The 26,881-nt window shown below is 41.6% G+C and overlaps 2 protein-coding genes across 3 annotated transcripts in view; both read left to right on the top strand.

The window, feature by feature from the left end:
• Nucleotides 1–11,188, top strand: part of MED13 (mediator complex subunit 13) — a 153,182-nt gene extending 141,994 nt beyond the window's left edge. For both annotated transcript variants that reach the window (XM_040336931.1, XM_040336930.1), the window contains exons 29-30: nucleotides 1,671–1,771; nucleotides 9,377–11,188. In XM_040336931.1, coding sequence (XP_040192865.1) covers nucleotides 1,671–1,771; nucleotides 9,377–9,509 — 234 coding nt within the window. In that variant the 3' untranslated portion in view covers nucleotides 9,510–11,188. The remainder of the gene's footprint in view (nucleotides 1–1,670; nucleotides 1,772–9,376) is intronic.
• A 12,354-nt stretch (nucleotides 11,189–23,542) lies between these two features.
• The window catches only part of INTS2 (integrator complex subunit 2), a 78,644-nt gene continuing 75,305 nt past the window's right edge, over nucleotides 23,543–26,881 (top strand). The window contains exons 1-2 of the mRNA XM_040336929.1: nucleotides 23,543–23,804; nucleotides 25,460–25,762. Coding sequence (XP_040192863.1) covers nucleotides 25,470–25,762 — 293 coding nt within the window. The 5' untranslated portion in view covers nucleotides 23,543–23,804; nucleotides 25,460–25,469. The remainder of the gene's footprint in view (nucleotides 23,805–25,459; nucleotides 25,763–26,881) is intronic.

Below are 26,881 nucleotides of genomic sequence, written 5' to 3'. Positions count from 1 at the left end.
TTGAATTGCAAAGGAGGGATTGGAGGTCTTTTAGACCCCCGATCCCTCCATAAAGAGTACCTGTCACCACCTAATACTGTCACAAGGGATGTTTACATTCCTTGTGACAGCAATAAAAGTGATCAAACATTACATATATATATATATATATATATATATATATATATATATATATATATATATATATATATATATATATATATATATATATATATATATATATATATATATATATATATATATATATATATATATAAAATGGAATAGAAAAAAAAAATATTTTTAAAGCGCCCCTGCGAGCTCGCGCAGCAAAGAAAACGGTGTTCGAATTACACATGTGATGTATCGTAGAGATCGTCAGAGCGAGAAAAATAATTCTAGCACTAGACCTCCTCTGTAACTCTGACCTGGTAACCGTTTTTTTATTTTTTTTAAGCGTCGCCTATGGAGATCTTTAGGTACCGTAGTTTGTTGTCATTCCACGAGTGTGCGCAAAAAGACAATCCAGCTACGTGGCCACCCGAACCCTCCATTCTCTCACCCACCTGTCCACGGCGCTGGCAATACTATTGAAGGCATCTGGCTGTGACAGCTTGCAGCCTCACAGCCGGGTGCGCATGTCTCACTGCGCTGTCCTGCATAGCCATGCAATCTTCTGGGACCTGATGTGTCCCAGAAGATTGTAGGGAGGAAGGGCCGCCTAGGCGGCCCAAGAGGAAGTGGTATTGTGACGCATCGTGGAATCTAATCAAATCACTTGCCAGATAATCGTAATCGAATTGTGAGACCTGTGAAGATGCGCACCCCTAAGCAGTATTTGTAACGGCTGACTTTTAATTATCTGGTGGGGGGGCAGTGCTGGATCTGTGCTTCAAATAGCAGGCCCTTTCAGGTACTTGTACATACAATGTAAAAGGTTTGGGAGCAAAACATGGAATCAACTTTCCTAAGTTGCGTACTACCAACATATGTTAATGATGGCCGATTCGTCCGTAAGACGGAATACCTTCAGAACTCAAAAAAGTCAAAGTGCATCTTAAGAAAAATTGGAACAAGATGGCATCCCAAAGAAGAGCTATAAGGGGGATCAACCACGGAATATCAAATTTAGAAAAATGGCTTTATTGAAATTACAAGTGTAAAATACAGCCACTGCTAATTTTGAGTAAACATAGCAGTGGGACCATCCCCCCAGTATACCCAATAATAAAAACACAAAAATTACGTCACTATATGGTGCCAGCCACAAAGCCCCACTCTCACACACATGCAGGGATCAGTGATGTGGGGAATGAATCTGCTAGCAAAAAGAAAGGGGCAGTGCTTGATCTTGATCCTGAGTAGTCAAAAAATCACTAGTTACACATACTATATGTCTGGGTACCGGACTTGTATGGTTATAGTGTAGAGGTTTTGCCTCAGCTGGTGGATCAAATATATAGAAGTTCGTAGTTAAGGTTGCAGAGTGTATCTGTCGGTGAGTACTGGATTCAAAAGGCTGCCGGTTTACCAGTGGTAAAGAATCTAAGTAAGCATAGGACAATTGAGCTGGATATGGATGGATAAACTGTCTGTTGGCGAAATTACATATTTACAGTTCTTTACCATTAAGTGGGAATATTTTGTTTTGAAAAGGTTTAACATCTTTTTACCTCTTCTTTTTATTCTAGGCCTCTCTGCACCTCCATGTGCCTTCAGTGCAATCAGATGAGTTGCTACACAGCAAACACTCGCATCCACTAGATTCAAATCAAACTTCAGATGTCCTCAGGTAAGAAAAGTCATTTTTAAAGATCTATCTTCTTACGTTTGAACTAAAACAGCAGATTTTGTGTTAAAAGACCAAAAGAATATACAAAAGATTTTTTTTTAGTTCAGACATAAGATGCACATACCCCCGTTCTTTTTCATCCATTGAGGATCACAGGATGTTTTTTCACCTTCTGGTTATCCTGGCTCTTACAGGAGGATGGGTCACTACAAACAAACTTTCGGCCAACCCAGGATAACCCATCCTACCACCAGCATGCCATGTTTTGGCTAGTGTCCTAGGTGGTTGGAGGTCTAGTTCTTCTCCAACTGATGTGTTAAGACAGAGCTATTTTTTTCTAGCACTCACTTGCTACCAACTATTTCGTTACCGTCACATGGTTGCAACATGAAGGGGCAGTCCCTCCAGCTCACGCACAGCTTTTGGGCTGCCTGCAGCATGTCTGCTGATGGTGCCTAATGTCTGCAGCCTGGGGTCATGTTGCCCTTTGCTCCTAAAGTCTGTCCTATCATCAGAGCCCTCTTTAGCTCCATCAGTTGTGGCAGGATCCTCCTTTTGGCTAAGATTTTCACTCCGGTCATTTAAGACTTTATGGTACAAATCCCATTTTTTTTTGCCAACTAACCACATAAGCTAAAAGCATGCCCATGTGTGTCCTGAAAATTCTATATCTGACTTATTTGCGGCTTTAGTGACTTCTGATCCATCAGCAACAGTGACTGCCTGATTCTGAGCCTCTTAAAGTGGATGTAAACCCACTCTCATCCTTTCTAAACAACTGCCATAGTGCTGATCTATAAGGATATACATGCCTCCTGCATGTATCCTTACCTGTGAAATGTCTCCCCTCTGTCATGAGACCCAAAAAAATGCAGATTCTGTGGGTGAGTCTGTTCGGAGCTCGTGGTTGGAGTTATGTCGATAGGCTCCCCGCCCACATGTACACTCCCCTTGTCAACATGCATTTTCTCCTGTGTATTTCTTACACTGAACTTCTGCTATGGGATTACTAATATCCAGTCAAAACCCAGAAAAGTCACCACCTGTTTTCAGCATGCCCAATCATGCTGAGGTAGGGAGCAGACAATCCTGGGGGAGCTGGAGAAGAAAGGAGGTAATGAGAATTACACATCATGCCTCTCTAAGGCTTGTGCATGAGATGGGTAAATCACCTGTCACTCACAGCAAGGGGGAAGAACTGATTGGTATTTCTCTGTCAGTTTTTATTTCACTGAAAAGAGATGGACTGCTCAGACCTGGATTAACTCGTCATGGCAAGACTGGTCACAGATGATATGAAATCCTACACTGTACAAGCCTAAAAAAAAAAAAAAAAAGACGTGTTTACATCCACTTCAAGTCTTTCAGTGATGATCTTGACCCTCAGGATTTGCAGTCTAGTACTGTAACTCAAATTAAATGAGACCCGGAGTTCCGATTGATGCAGTGTGCACCACTCTGAAAATGGAGGATGAGCCTGTTGCTTCTAGTGCCTACTTTTCTAGATCTATGTTCTAGCTGTCAGGCCCTGCCCTTACGCAACCCTGACTGCATCTTGATTTTGTTAAACCTTGCCTGACTAGTAAAAATACCTCCATAAGTGACCTAATCACTGCTGAGGTCGATCCTTTACTTATTAAATGTGGGAAGCACATGGCTATGGCTTTACATTTTAGTTGTGACACTCTGCTGGGCACTGCCGGTCTCATCTCACATGTGGCACATCCTTTCGTATGCGTAGAGCACTTTTGTTGAGGTGCTGGACTGCAAAACATTTGTGCAAGAACCATATAATCTGCATGATCTTTGAGGTACTCTGACAAAGCTTTTGAGGACACATTCCCCTGAGTGTTTCCCCTATAATCCTCTCTCACTCTGCAAGTCCTCCATTTTTTGCTAGTGTCTTTAGATGGACCCTCTTCTGCCGTATGTTTGCTTTACTAATAGATATTTTTTTTTCTACAAATATGTCAGCGTCTTCATTATCTTTGAATACCACAATAGAAGCATGCATATGGATCAGACAAACCTTAGAGCCATACCTGGACACTGCGCTGTGGGCATAGTGTGTAATGTTTCTTCGGGCACTGGATTCTGCTCCAAATTTTGCTTTTGCATGTTATGCAATGCGTGTTTTCAGCCTCTGGGTGCTACACAGGTCCAGAGCTGTGGTCCATCCCTATGGAACTCAAACCTTGAAGACACCTTAGAGTATTTTTATTCCTATTAAAAAGAATGTAGACATCCCTTGTAATAGAAATAAGGATGATGGATCCTGTTTATGGAGAGATCTGGGGTCAAAAACCCCCAAAAACTTTTGCTTTATAGAACAAAAATACAAAATTGTTTACTTACAACCTGGACCGGAAGTGACGTCATGATGTCACTCCAGTCCTCCAAGGTCATAGAGGAGATCAAAGAGGATCTACTCTTTGATCGCCTCTGGGATTAGCCGGCCGCACCAGTGGAAATGGTAAACCGGAGAAGAACCGGCGAGCAGCTTTCATGAGAAATCCAGCTGTTGGCTGTAAAAAAATAAAATTAAAATTGGGGTTATGGCTGATATCTTCAGCCATAATCCCGATAAACCATGTCAAAACCAGCCGCTACATACATACACCTTTGTGTAAGGTGTGTCTCTGATCAGGCTCCCCTTGTGGCACCCTTTGCTACCCTGGGACCTTAACTTAAAGCGGAGTTCCACCCAAAAAAGGAACTTAAAGCGGTGGTTCACCCTCCTTAACATCATTCTAGCATTACATTTGGCATCGTAGCGCGAGCTACAGTATGCCGGTCTTACATTTTTTATCCCCGTACTCACTGTGCTATTGCACATTGAAGATTCCGACTCCCGCGGGGAATGGGCGTGCCTATGGAGAGGGAGGATGATTGACGGCCGGCTCTGGCACGTCACGCTCCCCGAAGACAGCCGGAGTAGGTCTCGGCTCTTCACGGCGCCTGCGCACAGGCTATGCGCAGGCGCCGTGAAGAGCCAAGCCTATTTCGGCTATTTCCGGAGAAGCGTGACGTGCCAGGGCCGGCCGTCAATCACCTTCTCTCACCATAGGAACGCCCATTCCCCGGAATCTTCAATGTACAATAGCACAGTGAGTACGGGGATAAAAAATTTAAGACCGGCATACTGTAGCTCACGCTACGATGCCGAATGTAATGCTAGAATAAAAAAAATATATATTTTTTTTTTTAATAGGGTGAACCCCCGCTTTAATTATGAATGAGCCATTCGGTATTCTTCCCAATTGCTAGATGGTCCTACCCCTACACCCAAGACCAGGTGGTATCAGTCTTCCACCTCAATGAAGACAAATCTGTATGCCTTGCTCCAAGGCACTAAAAGCAAACTGCTCTTCATTGCCTGAAGGTACACCCTGCTTCCTAGTCTACTGTCACTCAATGAATAAGACAACTGATGGCTAAAGCTTACACAAGGGAAAATTTCTTCCTGCGCTTTTTACGTGCCCACTCTACCAAGTCTGTGGAAGTTTGTAGGGCATGCTGACACCATGCCACTCTAGCCCATCTTTGTAAGGTCACAGCCTGCCTCTTTGTACCCTCTCAAAATTCTACCAGGTGGACCTTCAATCTTCTGCAGATGCAGCCTTTGGCCATAGGGTTCTTGCAGTGGCACTTTGAAGTTGGGTCTTTTCACAGGCCAGTTGGCACAGTTCTGTTTGCCCCCCCCCCCCCACCCTTCTCATTCATTGCCTGGGAACTTGGCAGGGTACTCCTACCAGCCTGTGTCCTGTACTGTACAATCAAGATGAGAGAAATTTTGACTTTCCTATAAATTCCATATCTTGGACTAAAGCACAAGCCACCCTCCCTTATGTTCCTTTGTTACTCTGCATTGCTTGCTAAAAAAAACTGAGTACTCAAAGTGGGAGAAAGTTTTAAATTGTAGGTGCCCAGGGGGCAGGTCCTCAAAACACTTTGCCAGTTTCAAGTCACCGGAAGGTACCAGTCTACAACCCAGGATCTATGAACTTGGCCTGTGTCCTATACTCTACTCCAAGATATAGTTTTTTAAAGGCAAATCAAAATTCCTCTTTTTGAACGCACTTGAAAATGCTTTTCCTGAATCCTTTAATGGGACATTGGTCCCACCTCTGTCTTTATGATCATGCACTTGGTGCTGTAGATGCTTGCGGAATCCTCCTTTAGGTGACCATATAACTTGATGGTTAAAGTATAAATGAACCCTCACCTTGTAAAAACCCATTTAGTGCAAATAAAAATTAAGGGAAAAGTGTGTGTGTGTGTGTGTGTGTGTGTGTGTGTGTGTGTAATATAATATATATATATATATATATATATATATTATATTATTATTATTATTATTTATACCCCTTGACATTTTTTATGTTGCCACCAAAGTCGTAAATGTATTTTATTGGGATTTTATCTGATAGACCAACACAAAGTGGCACAAAACTAAGTGGAAGGAAAAATGATAAATGGTTCTCAAAGTGTGGCATGCACGTCACCTAATTAGTAAATGGAGTGCATCTTTGTGTAATTTAATCTCGGTGTGTGTGTATATATACAGCTGTTCTGTGAAGCTCTCAGAGGTTTGTTGGTGAACAAACGGCATCATGAAGGCCAAGGAACACGCCATACAAGTCAGGAATAAAATTGCCGAATTTTTAAAACAGGGTTAGGTTATAAAAAAAAAATGTCCAAAGCTCTTGAACGTCTCATGGATGCATCTCGCGTCCAGTCCATAATCCAAAAATGGGAAGAGTATGGCGCAACTGCAATCCTACCAAGACATGGGCATCCACCTAAACTGACAGGCCGTTCAAAGAGAGCATTAATCAAGCAGGCAAGAGGCCCATGGTGACTCTGAAGATGCTACAGAAATCCACAGCTGGGGTGGGGGAATCTGTCCACAGGACAACTATTAAGTTGTGCACTTCACAAATTTGGCCTTTATAGAAGAGTGGCAAGAAGAAAGCCATTGCTGAAAGAAAGCCATAAGAAGTCCTGTTTTCAGTTTGCAAGAAGCAAATATGTGGAAGAACGTACTCTGGTCAGATGAGACCAAAATTTCACTTTTTGGTCTAAAAGGGAAAACACTATGTGTGACAGAAAACTAACACTGCACATCCCCCTTAACACGCTATCCCCACAGTGAAGCATGGTGATGGCAGCATCATGTTGTGGGGATGCTTTGCTTCAGCTAGTCAGAGTTGATGGGAAGAGGGATGGAGACACATACAGGGCAATCTTAGAAGATGACCTGCATAAGACTGAGGCTGGGGTGGAGGTTTGCCTTCCAGCAGGACAACAACCCTAAACATACAGCCAGAGCTCCAGGAAAATGGTTTAGATCAAAATATAATTCATGTGTTAGAATGGCCCACTCAAAGTCCAGACCTAAATCCAATTGAGAATCTGTGGCAAGACTCGGAAATTGCTTTTCACAGACGCTCTCCATCCAATCTGATGAGCTATTTTGCAATGAAGAATGGGCAAAAATGTCACTCTCTAGATGTGCAAAGCTGGTAGAGAGAGACATACCCAAAAAGACTTGCAGCTGTAATTGCAGGAAAGGTTCTACAAAGTATTGACTCAGGGGGGCTGAATACAAATGCACGCCACACTTTTTTCACATTAATTTGATAAATGGTTTAACATTTTATTTTACATTTTCCTTCCACTTTACAATTTTATGTGCCATTTTGTGTTGGTCTATTGCATAAAATCCCAATAAAAATACATTACGTTTTCGATTGTAACATGACAAAATGTGGAACATTTCAAGCCACTGTATATATAGAAATGCTAAAAACCAGCGACAGATCCGTACACTAATCTCAGTGAATGGCTATGCAGGGGAGGGCCTTTAAACACAAGCATGCCCATTGGAGTACAGGTCGGCTGTGCTGCCAGCTGAGCCAAAAAACTGACCATGTTATGGTGGTTGTGCTTCCATGCCTGGTGTGGTCACTTTGAAATAGGAAAGCAGGACTAGGACTGGCAGGATCACCAGGTATTTCACACAGAGGAAGCAATGCATAAAGAACACAATACATTTTAAAATAACTACACTGTAAAGCAGACACATCAGGAATGTTGGGGAAATAAACACTTTAAAGTCATTGTAAAGGATATAATGTTTAAATATAAATTGACAAATGTGATACTTGCCTGCTCTGTACAATGATTTTGCACAGAGAAGCCCCGATCCTCCTCTTTAGGTCACCTGCCGGTGCTCCGCCTCCCTGTCGAGTATCAATCGGGCAGGCTTGCTCCTGAGCTGTCTCTGTCCATAGACACATGGCACACTCCCTCCTCACTGTGGCTGACCGCTGGAGCCAATGTCTCGCGCTGCCATCTCTGAGCCAGTGAGGAGGGAGAAAGCAGAGTGAACCGCTGCTCCTGTGCAAGGCGCTGGATCCAGATTGGGCTCAGGTAAGTATAAGGAGGGCTGGGGGGAGTTGCACGCAGAAGGTTCTTTACCTTTAATACAGAGAATGCGTTAACGTAAAAATCCTTCAGCCTTTACAATCACTCCTATGTCCCTCAATTAACTCCAAGAAAAGTATTTTAAATGCAAAAACTTAATTTACATGTTGAGGTTCTCTGAAGAAAGTTACATTTTTCCTAAAGCTGGTCATACCTGGGTCAGTTTTTTTTTTTCATTCAGCCAGTGGGTTGAATGAAGAAAACTGACCCCATTCCCTTATCCATACATTCAATGTGAATGCTGGAATCATCCTACTTTGATTGTATTCTGACCATGGCATTCCCCCACCATCATGATCAGCGCTGCAGCCTATTGGCTGCAAGTGCCTTAAAATTGAAAATTTCGATGAGAATTCGATTGCTCATGATTGGGAACGGCCATAAATCCAAATTCATCCAGTTTCTGCGGTTTAGTATTTGTCAGGAAACCTGCTAATAGATGTCCTTAAAGCGGGGGTTCACCCTATTAATAAAAAATTAAATGCATAAAATTAGGCATAGTAGCGCGAGCTACAGTATGCCTGTCTTTATTTTTTTAGCCCCGTACTCACTGTGCAATCGTAGAGACAAGATTCCGACTCCCCTCGGGGAATGGGCGTTCCTATGGAGAGGGAAGGTGATTGACGGCCGGCTCTGGCACGTCACGCTTCCCCGGAAATAGCCGAAATAGGACTTGGCGCGGGGAGTCGGAATCTTGTCTCTACGATTGCACAGTGAGTACGGGGCTAAAAAAATAAAGACAGGCATACTGTAGCTCGCGCTACTATGCCTCATTTTATGCTAAAATGTTGTCATGGAGGGTGAACCACCACTTTAATATGAATGGGATATGGCATATTCCCGTACCTATCATTTTTCACTGCAAATGCATACTAAGAATTGGTTGCCCTTAGACCTTTTACTTTTTTTTTTTACCAAATGGGTCATGTTTGCAGAATAATATCCTAATGGATATAATCTCTTGTATTATAGGTGGTGTTTCCTATACATATCTCTTCAGTTTATGTTTGGGGACGTAAAGCTTCACAATGAACCAATCCATAGAGCATTTGTAAGGTTAAACTATATATGCTCACGTTTGGTATTCTATCTTAACTGACCTCTATTTTCTTTCAGGTTTGTTCTGGAACAGTATAATGCCCTCTCCTGGCTAACCTGTGATCCTGCAACTCAAGACAGACGTTCATGTCTGCCAGTTCATTTTGTGGTGCTGAACCAGTTGTATAACATTATCATGAATATGCTGTGACATTCACTAAGAAAGCTACAAGGAACACAAGGCTTTTATTGCATTACAGGACTACGGAATCACATTTGTTTTCTTTGAAGCCACTCAGTATACAAAATTGGCAGGATTTACAACAGACTGGGTTGTAAAAATACCACCACCGCCTGTATTTGAATAATTGCTTCATAATATGAAGCCAGTTCTACTTTGAAAGTCTCCTGGAACCTTTCGAATCATCTCCCGTCTCTGTTTCTGTGAGAAGGTCTTCTGTTGACATCACGTGAATGGAAGACCCAGGGTGTCCTAGGAAGCAATGATGTGTTTCATCTTTTGACTTTTAAACATCAAAAAGATGTTGTGTGGATTATAAAACCTATTATCAATATACAGAAAAATGCCTGCATCTCTTATTTATTGTAAGTTTTTAAATGTAAAAATTGTCTTATATTTCTTAACCTCTTTTATAAACTGAAAAAAACTTTTTTTTCCCTAGAAGGTTTATACTGCCTTCTTGCTTTAAAGCAATTGGTTTAAAATATATGTATTTGTCTTAATTAAAAGTTGCAGTAGGTTGCTTTTAGAGTATTATTTTTTGTAAGGGGGGAGGTTGACAATAAACATTTGTATTGTTTGATGTACAGTAAAAAGGAGGGAGAAATAGGAAGGGTAATGTCCATACCATTGTGTGTGGGGGATTTACAGCTAAGCTGTAGCAGCAGAGTACATGTACAGTAACAATATACACTGTGTTTATAGCATTTGAAAAGGTACCGGGGTCTTAAAAAGATTTTATAATCACACCTCAACAAACCCTAATGGCAATATATCATTGAATGTTGTAGGTGGTTTAACCTGTAGTAACAAAATAAACTATTCACTTTCATTTTTGTAATTTTGGTCCAGGGCTCTGGCTGTATTTCTTAGAGTTGTTGCTACAAAACAGAAAAAGCATTACTTTGTATGATAGAAAGAACTAAATTTTGATTTATCCCCCCCCCCCCAAACTGTTTTTACGGACTGTATTTAGTTTAATTTCACTGGCCGATTAACATTAACTGCAGACCGATAATACCTTGAAGGCCTTGTGTTGTATGGAATTACAAGCGGTCTCTCTGGGGTTCAGCAAGTGGTGTTAGGGTGCCGTGTAAATAGACTTACACATTGTTTGGATGATGGGGTTCCTCAGTTTTGTTATATCAATATTTGATCTTTAATAGCTTGTATTATCTATTCACAAATACCTGGAAATAAGTGAATTGTATTCTGAAAACCTCACTTTTTTTCTAAAGTTTGTAAATACAGAGTTATTTACCTTTAACACTCATAGTTACATGGAGGAATCCAGTTTGCATTTTGCGCGTGTGTGTGTATATATATACATAGATATATATATATAAATATATATATATAAATATATAAATTTAAATAAATATTTAAGAAATATCAATTTTGTTTAAAATTAAACACTTGGTGACAAAAGCTTTCAGACATTCTTTCAAAACCGTGCAATCAAAGAGTATTTTACTTCAGAAATCTCTATATTTTTTATTTTTATTTGTTTCCTAAAAGGTAATTTGAATGCCTCAAGAAGTAAGTTGGCATTTCTCTTACTTGGTTAAGATTTCTGTGGGATAAAGATGTTTTCTGATGTGTTGGAAATTTTCAAGTCTGTAATTAAATCAGTCATATTTTTATTCATATTTTGTATGTAATGCTTGCTATTATTTGCCTTTTAACTAATCAACACTGACATACCATATGCACTTTATTGTCACAGAATGAAAATGTACTAGAGTGGCTATCCTGGGTGTAGAAAAGTACATATTGGTGATGTATCACAACTTTGGTAAAACTTCCACTAGCCGGCTCAGCTTGTCATTCAGCCTTCTGGGCAATTCATATAGTGTGTGGTGATTTCAATGAAAAAAGCTTCCCAAAACAAGGTGTAAGTAAATGTCGGCTTTCTATCCATTTGTAAACTCTAGAGGGCAGTCTAAAAATAGAGGCACAATCTGACCTCCTTTGGCGCTCTGTGCTGGCCAGCTTTTCCTTAAACATGAACAGTTAAAATGTTAAGTTGCAAAACTGCCATCTAATGATTTATAGGCATCTTTTACTCGGTTGGAATTGCCCAGATTTCTTAACATGGGTATCTACATATATCGACAGCAGCTCTGCCTCCACACATTGGTGTTGCCCCTTAACGATGATGTGTTGCCTCACTAGCCAATAGTAATAGGTGGAACGGATGGGCAAGCTTGAGCATCGTCAAGGCATTCTAACAGGGGCCCTGCAAAAATGCTGCAGATATGTGCAGGCACCACCTTAAAATTAAACATTAAGTGCCTGCAGTGTGGCATATGATTTAGAATCCTGTCCCTACTATCCACTATCCAATGTGAATTTATTTCATAAAAATCTAAATATCTGGGTAAGAAAAAAAATCTGAAGTTTTAAAAGGAGCCTTTAGGAAAAAGATGTCAATTGTTGGTATGTTTTGGGGCTCTCATCCAGGCTGTTAAAACACCTGGCTCTCACAAGCTTGTTACAGGTCAGTAATTCATCAGGTGGTAAAGCTAAGATCAACATTCACGTTCAAAACCAAGTCAGCAACTGCCGATAACATTTTCCAACTTTTTCTATAAGTTGAGAATCTTAGAATGCAAATTTCTCATTGAGGCTGAAGATGTGTTAACTATGAATTAGTCTTAACCACTTGCTGACCAGTGATATAATCATACGCCGCTGAACTTCAAGTGGTTATACCGGGATGATGGCTGCAGGCATCATGCCGGTATTGTTTTGATTTTACAAGAAGTGGGAGGGGATGTCCCCCCTCCTGCCTTCCGCAGCTTCATTGGGCTGTCCTGTCCCACTGGGACACACGATTGACCAGCAATTGTGTCCGCTGGCTGATCATAGAACAAAACAAAGTCTGTATCCGCTTTGTTCGGCTCTATAAGATAACCCTGAAGCCATGACCTAGCATCACTTTCAGTTTACATCCGGGTAAACTGAAAGTGATGCAAGGTCATTGCTTCAGGGTTACCTTATTATAGGGCCGAATAAAGCGACATTTCTAAAAATGAAAAGCATTTGATTAAACTGACCTTGCTGTGATAAAATGCTTTTAAGGGCAGAGGAGGGATCTGGGGTCAATAGGACTTTCCATGGAGAGTACCTGTCACATGCCTATTGCTGTCACAATGGAGATCAATGGATTGTGACAGCAATTAAAGCAATAACAAAAAATACAGTTTAAAGCGTCATTGTAATTTTTTTAAAGTGACCCCCCCCCCACCTGCTGGCGCACAAAGGCGAATGCACGCATCAATCCTGCATGCAAACAGTGATTGTCCCACACATATGAGATATCACAGCAAATGTCCGATCTTGGGCAGTAATTATAGCACCAGCCCTCGTGTGTAAACCTAAAGTGGTAACCTGTTAAGGCTTTTAAAGTTGCATCTATGAATAGTAAACTTTTGTAAATAATGCCAGAAAAGGCCTGGGAGTCAAGTGGGTAATAGAGATGGGCTCGGGCGTGTTCAAAATCCCACGTGCCTGATCCTGCCAGAAAGCTGACACTGCACATGGCTAATCGCAGGCAGTGCGACATTTCCTGGTTCCCAGCTGCACAGATTGGGAAATGTCTCACTGCCTGTGATAAACCATGTGCAGTGTTGGCTTGCTAGCGGGATCAAGTATGTGGGATTTCAAACACTCTCTTGTAAGTTGTCAGACAAGCTTATCTTTTTAAAAGTGTGGAAAACAAATGTAATGTTTCAGGACAGAAACCTGTTAATACAAATGGTTTCAGGCAATTACAATTTAGTAGCAAGTCTGGTAACCTAAAATGCTAATAAGTTTGTTTTAGCTTGAAGTGGGGGGAAAAGTACAGTATTTACTAAAATCTCTTGAACAAGTGTAAGGTGCTTCTGACTTTAAAGTCAAACTCCAGACAAAACTTTTTAAAGTTTTTAACAGAAAAAACGCATAGGAATCTGTCAAGTTTTTGTTGAGGTCTGTTCTCATTTCCTCTCCATTTCCCCTTTTTATTGGTTCCACCAGGGCAATAAAATGAGATGGAATGCGTTACTGAAACAGACACAGAGCACTAAAACCCTGTCATGTTTTGCTTTTGTTGCTCAAAGAATAAATATTAGAGCCTTGCAGACTTTACTGGTACAGTGAAGGACAGTGAAACAAACTTATAAATGTTTTTATTAGAAAAAAAAATAAAAATCAGGTTGACCTGTATTCATAAAACCATGAAGTAGGTGCTTATTTAGATGATACAGGCTTTAAAACTTCAACAATATTTCTTTGCTAGTAATTCCAGAGGCCGATTCGTTTCACAAACCTTGCTTCCGCAGGACCTCAATATCTTGACTGCAAAGAAAATTGGCATGTGCCAATTGGAGTCCAGAAAAAGCCAATGGTGTACCATATGGCGCAAGGCTTTGTAAAAAAAAAAAAAAACGCTTAGATGTTCTAACACTACTTCGATAAATTTTTTTTTTTAAACATACAAATTGTTTTTCTGGGGTTGGACTTTCCACTTTCGCAGTCAAATTTGAGAAAATGAATGTGTTCCTATTCACTCACTAAACCTTAAATATTTCATGCCTTTAAAGGTGTTTGCTTGGGACAGGATTCAGTAGACTGTAAACTACTCTGAAATTTGATATGAGAGGTAACAGTCTGTCCCCCCTTTTTTTTTTTTTTTTTTTTAGTCGGCAGGCTGAACAAAATAAAACCTTCCTTACAGTGGGAATCGAAAGTTTGGGCACCCCAGGTAAAAATTTGTATTGATGTGCATAACGAAGCCAAGGAAAGATGGAATAATTTCCAAAAGGCATCAAATTACAGATTAGACATTCCTCTAATACAGGGGTGGGAAACTTTTTTTCTGCCAAGGGCCATTTGGATTTTTGTAACATCATTCGGGCCCGTACAAAATGATCAACTTAAAAATTAGCACCGCACATCTGGACCCCTTTTACATTACACAGCACTGCATCTCTGGACCCCTTTTACATTACACAGCACCACATCTCTGGACCCCTTTTACATTACACAGCACCGCACATCTGGACCCCTTTTACATTACACAGCACCGCACCTCTGGACCCCTTTTACATTACATAGCACCGCATCTCTGGACCCCTTTTACATTATACAGCACCGCACATCTGGACCCCTTTTACATTACACAGCACCGCATCTCTGGACCCCTTTTACATTATACAGCACCGCACATCTGGACCCCTTTTACATTACACAGCACCGCATCTCTGGACCCCTTTTACATTATACAGCACCGCATCTCTGGACCCCTTTTACATTACACAGCACCGCATCTCTGGACCCCTTTTACATTACACAGCACTCTGGACCCCTTTTACATTACACAGCACTCTGGACCCCGTTTACATTACACAGCAACACTCTGCACCACTAGACCCCTTTAGATTTACACAGAAACCCCCCAGCTTTGTCCTTTCCTGCATTAATCATGCGGATGGAGAGACAGTGAGCAGCGCTGAACAGAGGGCAATCGCCTGCTGGTTTACTTATGTTAGCTTCAGCAGCTCTCTACTCAGCGCTGCTCAATGTCTCTCTCTCCCCGGCGGTACAGGAGAGTAATTGCTTACCTTGCAGCTGGAGATGGAGAAAATTAAACTTGGCGTGCCGCCGCGCTGTAAACACGTGCACACGTCAGCGCAGAGGCACAGCGCCTCCCACTCCACTGCCCGCCAATCGCTGCCGCTATGTTTTTTTTCAGCCCTTCCGCCTGGTTGGCTGGTGTTCCCCGCCACTCCCACATCGAGAGAGACAGACAGTTCCACCAGCCAACCAGGCGGAAGGGCTGACAAAAAAAGGTTTCCTGCTCGGCGGGACTCGGGGCACTCGATGGAATGATTTTGCGGGCCGTAGGTTCCCCACCCCTGCTATAATATGTCAAAAAAAGTTAGATTTTATTTCCATCATTTACACTTTCAAAATGACAGAAAACAAAAAAATGGCGTCTGCAAAAGTTTGGGCACCCTGCAGAGTTAATATCTTGTACTGCCCCCTTTTGGCAAGTATCACAGCTTGTAAATGCTTTTTGTAGCCAGCCAAGAGTCTTTCAATTCTTGTTTGAGGTATCCTTTGCCCATTCTTCCTTACAAAAGTCTTCCAGTTCTTTGAGATTTCTGGGCTGTCTGTCACGCACTGCTCTTTTAAGGTCTATCCATAGATTTTCAATTATGTTGATGAGGTCAGGAGATTGTGAAGGCCATGGCAAAACCTTCAGTTTATGCCTCTTGATGTTAATCCCCCGTGGATTTTGAGGTGTGTTTAGGATCATTATCCATTTGTAGAAGCCATCCTCTCTTTAACTTCAGCTTTTTCACAGATGGCATCAAGTTACCATCCAAAATTTGCTGAAATGTTATTGAATCCATTTTTCCTTTTACTCGTGAAATGTTCCCTGTGCCACTGGCTGCAATACAACCCCAAAGCATGATTGATCCACCCCCATGCTTAACAGTTGGAAAGAGGTTCTTTTCATTAAATTCTGTGCCCTTTCCTCTCCAAACGTACCTTTGCTCATTCCGTCCAAAAAGTTCTATTTTAACCTCATCGGTCCACAGAACTTGTTTCCAAAATGCATCAGGCTTGTCTATATGTTCATTTGCAAAGTTCAAACGCTGATTTTTGTGGTGAGGACGTAGAAGAGGTTTTCTTCTGATGACTCTTCTCACAATCCTGTGAGCTGTTCTGTCTGATATTTTTCTTGGTCTTCCAGATCTTGCTTTAACTTCCACTGTTCCTGATGACTGCCATTTCTTAATTACATTCCGAACAGAGGATATTGACATCTGAAAATGCTTTGCTATCTTCTTATAGCCTTCTCCAGCTTTGTGAGCGTCAACTATTTTCAGTTTCAGTTTTCTAGACAACTGCTTAGAAGAACCCATGGTGCTGATTGTTGGGGCAAGGTCAGATGAGTCTGGACATTTTAAACCTTTGAGATTGACATCACCTGGTCTTCCCAGACGATGATTGAGAACAATCCATGACACTGGAAGGTCTCAGCTTTGCAAAGGGGGCAGTGCATGCTATAAATTCTGCAGGGTGCCCAAACTTTTGCAGACGCCATTTTTTTGTTTTCTGTAATATTGAAAGTGTAAATGATGGAAATAAAATCTAACTTTTTTTGACATATTATAAGAATGTCTAATCTGTAATTTGATGCCTTTTGGAGATTTTTCCATCTTTCCTTGGCTTCGTTATGCACATTAATACAAATTTTTACCTGGGGTGCCCAAACTTTCAATCCCCACTGTATACACAAGCTAGGTGGATAGAGGAACATGGGGGGGGATTCACTAAAGCTGTTGTACCACTTTTCTGGTGTTAATCCCTCTAGTTAAGGTATTGCTCCAAATCTTATGAAGCATATGTGACTTTTGACTCTGACAGCGACTCCTGCACCAAATTCCTAATTGTGCCACTCTTGCAGTGTGTCACAATGAATGAGCTAAAAATAAATTGTCGCATTCAGTGTGACAAATTTCAAATTGAGATACAGTAAAACCTTGGATTGCGAGCATAATTCGTTCCGGAAACATGCTTGTAATCCAAAGCACTTGTATAACAAAGCGAATTTCCCCATAAGAAATAATGGAAACTCAGATGATTTGTTCCACAACTGTTTATTTAGAAGTCCTTCAGTTTATAGTTTATAATAAAAAGATTATAGCAATGTGATAGGTTGTGTTACCATAAAATGTCCATCCACAAATGGAAGCCCCCACAAGAGGATTAGAAGCAAAATCCAGCAGGAGCTTCAGAGTATAAAAGAGGAGAGGTGCCTCTAAGTGTAGCAATATGTTGCTAAATGTTGTACATTCAATAAATGTAACCATATTGCTACACTTCGAGGCACCTCTCTTCTCTCTTATACTAAGTTGTGACATGACGCTGCTCTTATATCAAGTCAAAATGTATTAAAAAAATGTTGCTGGTTGTACTGTACTAAAAGTTTGTATCTTACGAAAGTGCAGCTAGTCAAGTAAACGCTTTTGATGTACAATAATAAACTGGTTCCAAATCAGTACATGAATTTGCCACACACTGCACTACTTTTAGAACAGCAGAAACTTTCCCAAAATCTGTCTGCACAAGTCTATGAATTCCCTGGATTGTATTCTGATGGGGAATCTTCATTGTCAGAATACATTGATCCGCAACTGCATCCCATTGGCTGCAGCCTCTAATTGAGAATTTTCCAACAGGCACATTCGACAGCATTGGGTAGTTTAGAGAGGATGTGGGCACAAACGGATTGAAATTTGGCTGAATTTCGATACATCATGGCCACCTTAACATGCAATACAATGAAGAAACTCAACTTGTAGATCTTTAAAATCCTAATAAACCCAAAAACAAACAAAATAATATATTACAGTGTTATATTAAAAGTCAACAGCTACAGTATTTGTAGCTGCTGACTTTAAATATAACAACACTTACCTGTCCAGCGACATCGGCACCTGGGCCAATTCTTCAATTGTCTTCAGGTGCAGGCGCCAGCATTGTAAGTAATGAAAAAACAGCAGTAAAGCCTTTTCGGCTTTACAGCTGGTTTCCTACTGTGCAAGTTGCGGTGTGCTTTGTGAATGGTCCTGCAGTGTCAGAGGGCTGTGGGGGGGGGGAGGAGGAGAGGCCGAAACATGCTTTCAGATTGCCATGGTGATCTGAGCTGGAAGTAGGAGCGGGTACCTGCCCCCCCCCCCAAAACGGTGAATAGGTGGAGAAGGGTGCAAAAAAAGTGGAGCTCTGCTTTAACAATACGAACAGTCCAGCTAGCCATCTCGTTCCACAACTTTCTGGTTTCTCTGCATGCTTTGCATCTTTTCCTCTGCTGCTACCAACTTATACATTGGCAGCAGTAAAGGCTTGTACACACTATAAGAAAATCGGGCAAACATTTTCGTCCAAAGAATTCTCCTATAGTGTGTACACAACTTTGAACAGCCAATTTAGAATTTTCGTCCAAAAAATTTCTGAGGGGACAAACTCCCAAAAATCTTCTAGTACAGGAACAGAACAATTGATTTTCGTTTTAATGTGTACCATTTTCATACAAAAAAAAAATCGGAAAAAGATTGCGCATGATCAGAAACAATAAACTACAAAAAAAAGCCTTTGTCATATGACAATTTTTGTACATATTTTCGTTCATCTGTTCCGATTTGCTGTGAGACAACGAGGAAAATCGGACGATTGTCTGCCCGATTTTCTTCTAGTGTGTACCCCACTTAAGGGGTGTTTTATACACACTCTTGGCTGCTACAGTAGCTTGGAGTGCATGCAAATCTGGCAACTTGCTGTCAGCTAAAGTGATCAGGCAGCTGTATAGGCCCCCCTCTGCGAGGTCCGTATTCACGCAGGCGTCATCCGTTTAGTCACTTTTTTGCTAGAAAAAAAAAAAACTGATTCAGTTTCCATCCGTGAACATCCATCTTCCGTTTACATCTGTGATCATCCATCTTCCGTTTACATCCAGTTTTTCATCTGCTTTTATTTTTTAAACTAAGCAGAAATAGACTTTTTCTGATTTAAAAAGAAAATGGACCGGGACAGATGCTGATGTAAACTGATGATCATATGTTTACATGATTTTGCCCATAGGAATTCATTGCTGTCTATTTTTCATCCATCAACAGATGCATTATAAACAGACAGATGGCACACCCGTGTGAAAAGGAACTACCCTCCCTAGCCTTTCTTAACAGTGCAAAGTTGTGGAAAACCTCAGTTTTTTGAGTTTTCAGGAGATCACAAGTTGATGAGCAGCAAATGTTATTAATTTTGCCCCTGTTCACACTTGAGGGACTTGTCATGTAATTCGACAGGTCAAATTGCATGACAAGCTGCACCCTTCTGTCAGCAATGTTGCACTACTTTTGGCGATTTCAGATGCGACTTGGATAGACATCTGTACATGAAGCTGCACCGATGTCTTCAAAGTCGCACCGACATCATGCGATTTCAAAACTTAATTTAACTTAATGTGAACAAGGGTTTTATGACTTGCATGGAACTAAATTCATCAATTTCCCAAACCAGTTAGTTACATTCAAGGCATGCCGTGAATAAGAACTGTCACAAATTTGTATTTTTAAAGCGGAGTTCCAGCCTGTGAAAAAAAAAAGTCAAATTAAAAGTCAGCAGCTACTACTACTACTGTAGCTGCTGATTTAATATAAGGATACTTACCTTGCCAGGTATCCTGTGATGTCGGCACCCCTAGCTGATTCATCAGTCGGCTTTGTGTGCAGGCGTGGGTATCTTCACTAAGGGAAACAGGAGGTGAAGCAGCTGCAGCCACTGATCGATACGTTTTCCAACATTGCTGTTAGGCCGGGTTCACTCTAGGGTTGTCCCGATACCAGTATCGGTATCGGGACCGATACCGAGTATTTGCGGGAGTACTTGTACTCGCGCAAATACACCGATACCTAAATAGAATACTTCCCCCCCCCCCCCGCCGCTGCATCGCGCCGCCGCATCGCACCGAAGCATTTGAAAGCCGCCGCGGCGTGCGGGAACATCACAGCTTTCATTTGAATAGCTGTAGTGTTCCCGCGCGTATAGACACTCCCCCTTGCTCAGGATTGGATGGCTGATCGTGATCTGTCCAATCCAGAGCAAGGGGGAGTGTCTATACGCACGGGCAAAACAGCTATTCAAATGAATGCTGTGATTTTCTCCATGCGGCGGCGGCGGCTTTCGGCGGCAAAGGTATGGGGGAAATGGCTGGAGGGACATGGCTGCATATGTGAGGGACATAGCTAGAAGGACATGGCTGCATATGTGAGGGACATGGCTAGAGGGACATGGCTGCATATGTGGGGGACATGGCTAGAGGGACATGGCTGCATATGTGGGGGACATGGCTGCATATGTGGGGGACATGGCTGCATTTGGGGACACATTTAAAAAAAGTATCGATATTCGGTATCGGCAACTACTTGAAAAAAAGTATCGGTACTTGTACTCGGTCCTAAAAAAGTGGTATCGGGACAACCCTAGTTCACACTATACTACACGACTTTCATCCTACTTTGCGCTGCTACATCGGTCCTACATTGATCCTACATCCATCCGACTTTCATGAACAGGATACTACTTTGATCCGACTTTGTGATAGTCTGACTTATTCTTTGACCAATCAAAACAATCCCAGCGTCAGATAAATTCCTTTTACTGCTGCTGTAATCACATGTCAGATGTCAAAAGTCGGATGGTTAGGACAAGGCTCCTACTTTGGTCCGACTTCAATGATATTCAATGGGCTGAAGTAGGATCAATGTAGGACCAAAGTAGTACAGGGAGCATTTTCAAAGTTGGACCTTGTGTAGGACCAGTTAAGACGGCTCTCATAGGGAAACATTGATTTTCACTCATCATGCGACATGAGCTCCCAATGTCGGACCGTTTGTCGGACAAGTGTGAACCCAGACTGAATGAATAATCTGTTGAACAGGGATGTCCACACATGAATTGAAATTGATTTGGTCCCTTCTGAACCAGCTAAATTCTAATTCATCTATGGTCACCTTTTAGACGCAAGTTATTTTTTTTTCCATTCATTGATGCTCATCTTCAGTGATTCCCCCCCCCCCTCCCCCCCCACTACTGCTTTTGTTGCACTGGTGTAAAATATCTGGTACTTTTAAATTTTTTTTCTTCTGGACTAGAATGCAAGACACAAATAAATAAGTGTAAGGATTAATGTTGGATGCAAATGAATAAAAGATTAATGATACAGGGGGGTTTATTTACTTAAGTCAGACAGGCTGTTGTCAGATAATCCAACTGTTTGTATGCTCCATTGGACAATTGTCGGATTTTCCGCCAACAAATGTGGGATAGCATGTTTTAATAATCCGAAAACACACATTTGTTGGCAGACAATTTTAGATGGTGTGAACACAAAACTCCAAAGTACAAACACGCATGCTCAAAAGCAATGCTCACCATAACCCTACATTAGCAGAAGTTGCCCAAAGGGGGACATTAAAGAGCTGAAAAAACACGTAGTTTTGTGTTTGTTGGCCGACAATTTTTTGCCGTTTGTAATACTAGTTTCTGGCCAACGCCCTTCGGACAAAAGTCCTACGCTTTGTCCACAGAAAATCTGATCGTGTGTACCAGGCTTAAGTGTCTATGCACACTTAAGCGTTTAGAGTTAAAAAAAAAAAAAAAGTAAAGCACCTCCCGTGCATTCAGGAGAGGAGCGTTTGGGTGGAAACTTGCAAAACGCACACTAATGCTAGCATGTTTAGACATTCTGATGACCAGAATAAATTCATATACTGGCCAATAGAATGCATTAACCACTGCAGCCCCAGAAGGATTTACCCCCTTAATGACCAGGCCATTTTTTGCGATACAGCACTGCGTTGCCTTAACTGACAATTGCGCGGTCTTGCAATGCTGTACCCAAACAAAATTGCCGTCCTTTTTTTACCCAAAAATATTTTTTGCATTATAAACAAAAAAGACCGACAATTTTGAAAAAAAAATGGATTCATCAGTTTAGGCTGATGAATATTGTTGGTATATTTTTTTGGTAAAAAAAATAAAAAATGCAATAGGCATATATTGATTGGTTTGCGCAAAAGTTAGCGCATCTACAAACTACAGGATAGATTATGGGACTTTTATTGTTTTTACTGATAATGGCGGCGATCTGCTATTTTTTTTAGCAGGACTGTGACATTGCGGCAGACAAATCTGACCCCAAATGTCATTTTTGGGGGACCAATGACGTTATTACATTGATCAGTGCTAAAAAATGCACTGATCAATGTAAAAATGACACTGGCGGGGAAAGGGGTTAACACTAGGGGGCGAAAAAGGGGTTAACTGTGTTTCCTGGGTTCTAACTGTAGGGGTAATGAGCTCACTGGTACATGACAGAGATCACTTTTCCCGATCACTGGGAACAGAAGATCTCTGAAATGTCTTTAGGCAGAAAGGGGAATTGCCTTCCTGACACTGGCAGTTCCCAGTTCCCAGTTCTGCCTGTACACAGCGATTGCGGGTCGCCGGTGGACATCGATTGCAAAGACTGACGTACACCTACGGCGGTATTTGATCACCTCTGCGGTTTTTATTTTTTGCTCTATAAACAAAAATAGAGCGACAATTTTGAAAAAAAAAAAAAAAAACAATGTTTTTTACTTTTTGCTATAATAAATAGCCTCAAAAAATATATAAAGAAATGTGTTTCCTCAGTTTAGGCCGATACGTATTCTTCTACATATATTTGGTATGGAAGGGGTTGAGCACACGTTAAGCACAATGTTTTTTTTTTTTTAAAGTCAGCAGCTACAAATACTGCAGCTGCTGACTTTTAAAATAAGGACACTTACCTGTCCAGCCCGCCTGCGATGTCGGCACCCGAGGCCAACCCGTCCCTCGAATGCAGCCGCCGCTTCACTTCATGGTTCCCTACTGCGCAATGCCACTGGTCCCAGCTGTCTTCTGGGACATGGGCGTCTCCCAGAACATGGGGGGGGGTGTATCTGCTCCCCCCGAAAGGTGCCAAATGTGACACTAGAGTGGGGGAGGAATCCAGACAGCGGAGGTTCCATTTGTGTGGACCTCCGCTTTAACAGAAAGTACAAAACCTCCCAAAAATATCTCCAGTTTTTTTGCAAATCCCATGCTCAATAAATAAGAACAACATAATGGGTCAGTATGTGCTGCAGACTGCAGTCACTGGAGCTCCATTTTACACAGAAATCGTGTAACCTCCACTTCCTGTAGTATTGTCAATTTGTTGGTTGTTACATTAAAGTTCATTAAAAAATGAAAACAGTAGACTTGTGAAGGACACATGTTTCATGTGACAGTAGAGTTCCAGCTGCAGAGATTCACAATAAAGTTCGGGTAAAAAAAAAAAAAAAAAGTGGAGTACACATGCTTCCTGTCATCGGTCGCGCTCCACTCTGCAGCCAGACCCTTCTTGTAGGCGTGGCTGTATGCACGATGGGCGGAAGTGTGCCCCCCTCGGTCTGCTTCCCTGTTCCGGCATCTGAGTCAGAGACACATTGGTTCCGAGTGTAATGCTTGTACCGCCCGGTAGTGTGCTGGGATAACGTCCAGTATTGGTGAAGTCCGAGCAGACTGTGCTATGGTTGTATGATGTGTGGCCCAAGTTTCGGGAGTCTCAGTGCCAGAAGGATTATTCTATAGTGTGCTGGACGTCGCCTGCACCTCTCGTTTATTGTCTTTGCGGCATCTCAGGTACCTGTACTCCGTCCCGCCTGGCTTCAAATTGGCACTGTGTACTGTTCTTGTTGTGGCTGCCTGCATGGTCTTCAATAAGAGTGAGCATTGGAGTGTGATCATTGGGAAGGCGCATGTGGAAGGATAATGTCCAGCTGGTGCTACTGGCTTCTGATTAACCACTTCCATACATGTAATCCCCCTTTATTACCAGCCCGTTTCCAGGTGTCACTGCTATGATACTTTGACTGACGATTACTCTGCCATGTTACACGGTACCCAAAAGAGTTTTTATCATTTTTCAGTCACCTAACGCTTTCTTCTGGTGGTATTTAAAAAACACTGTTTGTTTAATGTTTTACTGTATAAAGGGGGGGAAAGGATCAAAAATGTAGAAATATAATTAGTTTCCCTTACTTTCTGTCATAAAACTTGCCAGGACAGTACAACCCCCCCCTTTTTGGAATGTAAACACCCCAAGGTGATTTAAAAAAAAAAATATATATATACATATATATATAATTTTTTTTTTTTAATTAATTAGTATGCTGGCACTGAGGGGATCGAAGTGGTTGTAAAGACATTAGGTATTTTACATTAAAGTGGTATAAAGCCTTAACACTTTTTACCTTGAAAGGGGTTGTAAAGTCTCATCATTTTCACCCTAATGCATTAAGGTGAAAATCCTTCTTTGCTGCAGCTGCCCCTCATTTTCTTACCTGAACCTGCTTGCTCCAGCCGCTGTCTCTGTCCTCATTAGATAGATTGATAGCAGTAGGAGCCATTTGCTCCCACTGCTGTCAATCAAATCCAGTGACACGAGAGTGGGGTGCGGGGCCACGAGTCCCGCTGTCTGTGTGAATTGATGCAGCAGAAGGAGCATGCCCGCATGAGTGCTCTCCATGGGGGGCACCAGATGAGGAGGAGCCAGAAGAGCTGGCAAAGGCACTAAGAAGAGGATCGAGGCTGCTCTGTAAACCCTTGCACAGAGATGGTAAGTATGACATGTTTGTTATTTTTATTTAAAAACAAAAAAAAATGCCAACCTTTGCAACCACTTTACTGCATTAAGGTAACAAATATTTAGGCATCAGTGGGTGCCACTGACTCCCGCTGCTGTCAATCAAAGCCAGTGATAAGGCAACAGGGGGGGGTAGGTACAAGTTCCACCGTCTGTTTCTATAGACGCAGACAGCGAGGCTCAGAAGCAAGCCCATACAAGTGCTCCCATTGAAAGCGGCTTTATGTGGAGGCACACACCAGAGAGGAGGAGCCAGTGGGGTACACAATTAGAAAAAGATCGGGGCTGCTCTGCCCAAAATCATTGCACAGTGCAGGTAAGTATAACAAGTTTGTTTTTATAACCGCTTGCCAACACCAATACGCGTGTGTATATATATAATATATATATATATATTTAACATGTGTTGTGGATTATGGCTGTGGATATGAGCTTTTTTCCCGTCAGCGACTGTCTTTCTCTTAAAAGCGCTTGGAGCGGCTCATGAGCCCCTTGGTTTGTTTAATCACTTCTGTGATCTGAAGCTGTTATAAAGTGGGTCAACTGGACAAATGTAAGTGGCTGGCATCAGACAGTGTGTTCTCCCAAATCTGTGTTAAGCATTGTACAATTTTAACAGGGCTAACGTTTTTTTATTTTTTTTTATATTAAGGCATCAGAAAATGAATGAGACTTTTGGTCTTCAGTATGTCAGCCCGCATGCATTTGAAGCAATGCAGAAGGTGGATGTAGTGCGCTTGGCTGCCTTGACAGATCCAGAGCTAAGGCTTTTGCTTCCATGTCTGGTTCGCATGGCCTTATGTGCCCCAGCAGACCAAAGTCAGAGCTGGGCTCAAGACAAGAAATGTCTTCTACGGCTTCTATCTGGGGTGGAGGCTGTGAATGCCATTGTAGCCCTCCTGTCTGTGGATTTTCATGCTTTGGAGCAGGATGCCAACAAAGAGCAGCAACTAAGGTGTGTTGTATTATTCTTTCCATAGTTTTTATTTTAAAAATGTTGTGGCTTGTGCTTAATATGTTAAAGAGAAGTGTAATTAGGTAAGTAAATTTTTGTATTTATTTTTTCATTTAGAAGAATTATTTTTTAAAGCACAACATTTCCCTAAAAAAAATAATATATATAAATATATATATAACGCTATTGTTATTATATGGCTGCTTTTAGCTTATGGGACCTACACTGTGGCATTATTCATGTGTCCACAACTGATACTAAAAATGCTTTAAAGGATAAGTTCATCTTTTTACAAGAAATAGTAAATGCACATTTTTTTATTTTTTTGCTGGTAAAAAAAATGTGCATTTTATTATTTTTTGTTGTAGGAGCCTGTAAAGCATTGCCCCTGCAATCAGCAGATCGCTGATGCCATGCAGGACTCATGCAGACCTTTCATTGTATGGGCAGGCCGATACACTCTGACAGGAATAATCAATGAGCGCCATGGTAGTCCATTGAGAACTACAATGCCTAATACAGCCTTAGCCGAAGACTTGTTGTTTTCCATTCACAGAACACTGTCAATGAGTGAAGCTGCTGGGCAGGCAGAGTTTTAAATTCTAGCGGGAGAGAAGATCCTCCACTAGCAGTCAGTCGGGTATCATGGGTGGTGCTTTCATAACATGTTACATATTACACCCTGGAGTTTGTCCCCCCCCCCTTTTATTTTTACACAAGATTACTGTTAAATGTGAACATGAACTTTGCCCATGCATGCATCTACAGTACTATTTTTGTGTTTTGAAATTGAAATATTCTGTAGCTTGTCAAGGACAACCATGATCCAGGCCAATGCCTGGTCACTTGATTTTGCTACAGATTACTCTAGTAACATTTAAGACCAGTAACAGTAAGTTTGAGATTATTACTACTAATACAGGTACTTATAGTGGCGTCAATTTACACATATATATTATACATTCTCACCAATCCCTGCCCACAAGGAGCTTTCAATCTAATTCTGCTTAACTCACATTTGGATGGGAGCCAATTAACCTACTAGCATGTCTTTGGAGTATGGGAGGAAACCGGAGTACCGAGGGAAACCGACACAGGCACACAGAGAACATGCAGACT

The sequence above is a fragment of the Rana temporaria genome, chromosome 2 (assembly GCF_905171775.1).
Source record: "Rana temporaria chromosome 2, aRanTem1.1, whole genome shotgun sequence".
Lineage (NCBI taxonomy): Eukaryota > Metazoa > Chordata > Amphibia > Anura > Ranidae > Rana > Rana temporaria.
This window is presented reverse-complemented; position numbering and strand designations above follow the sequence as displayed.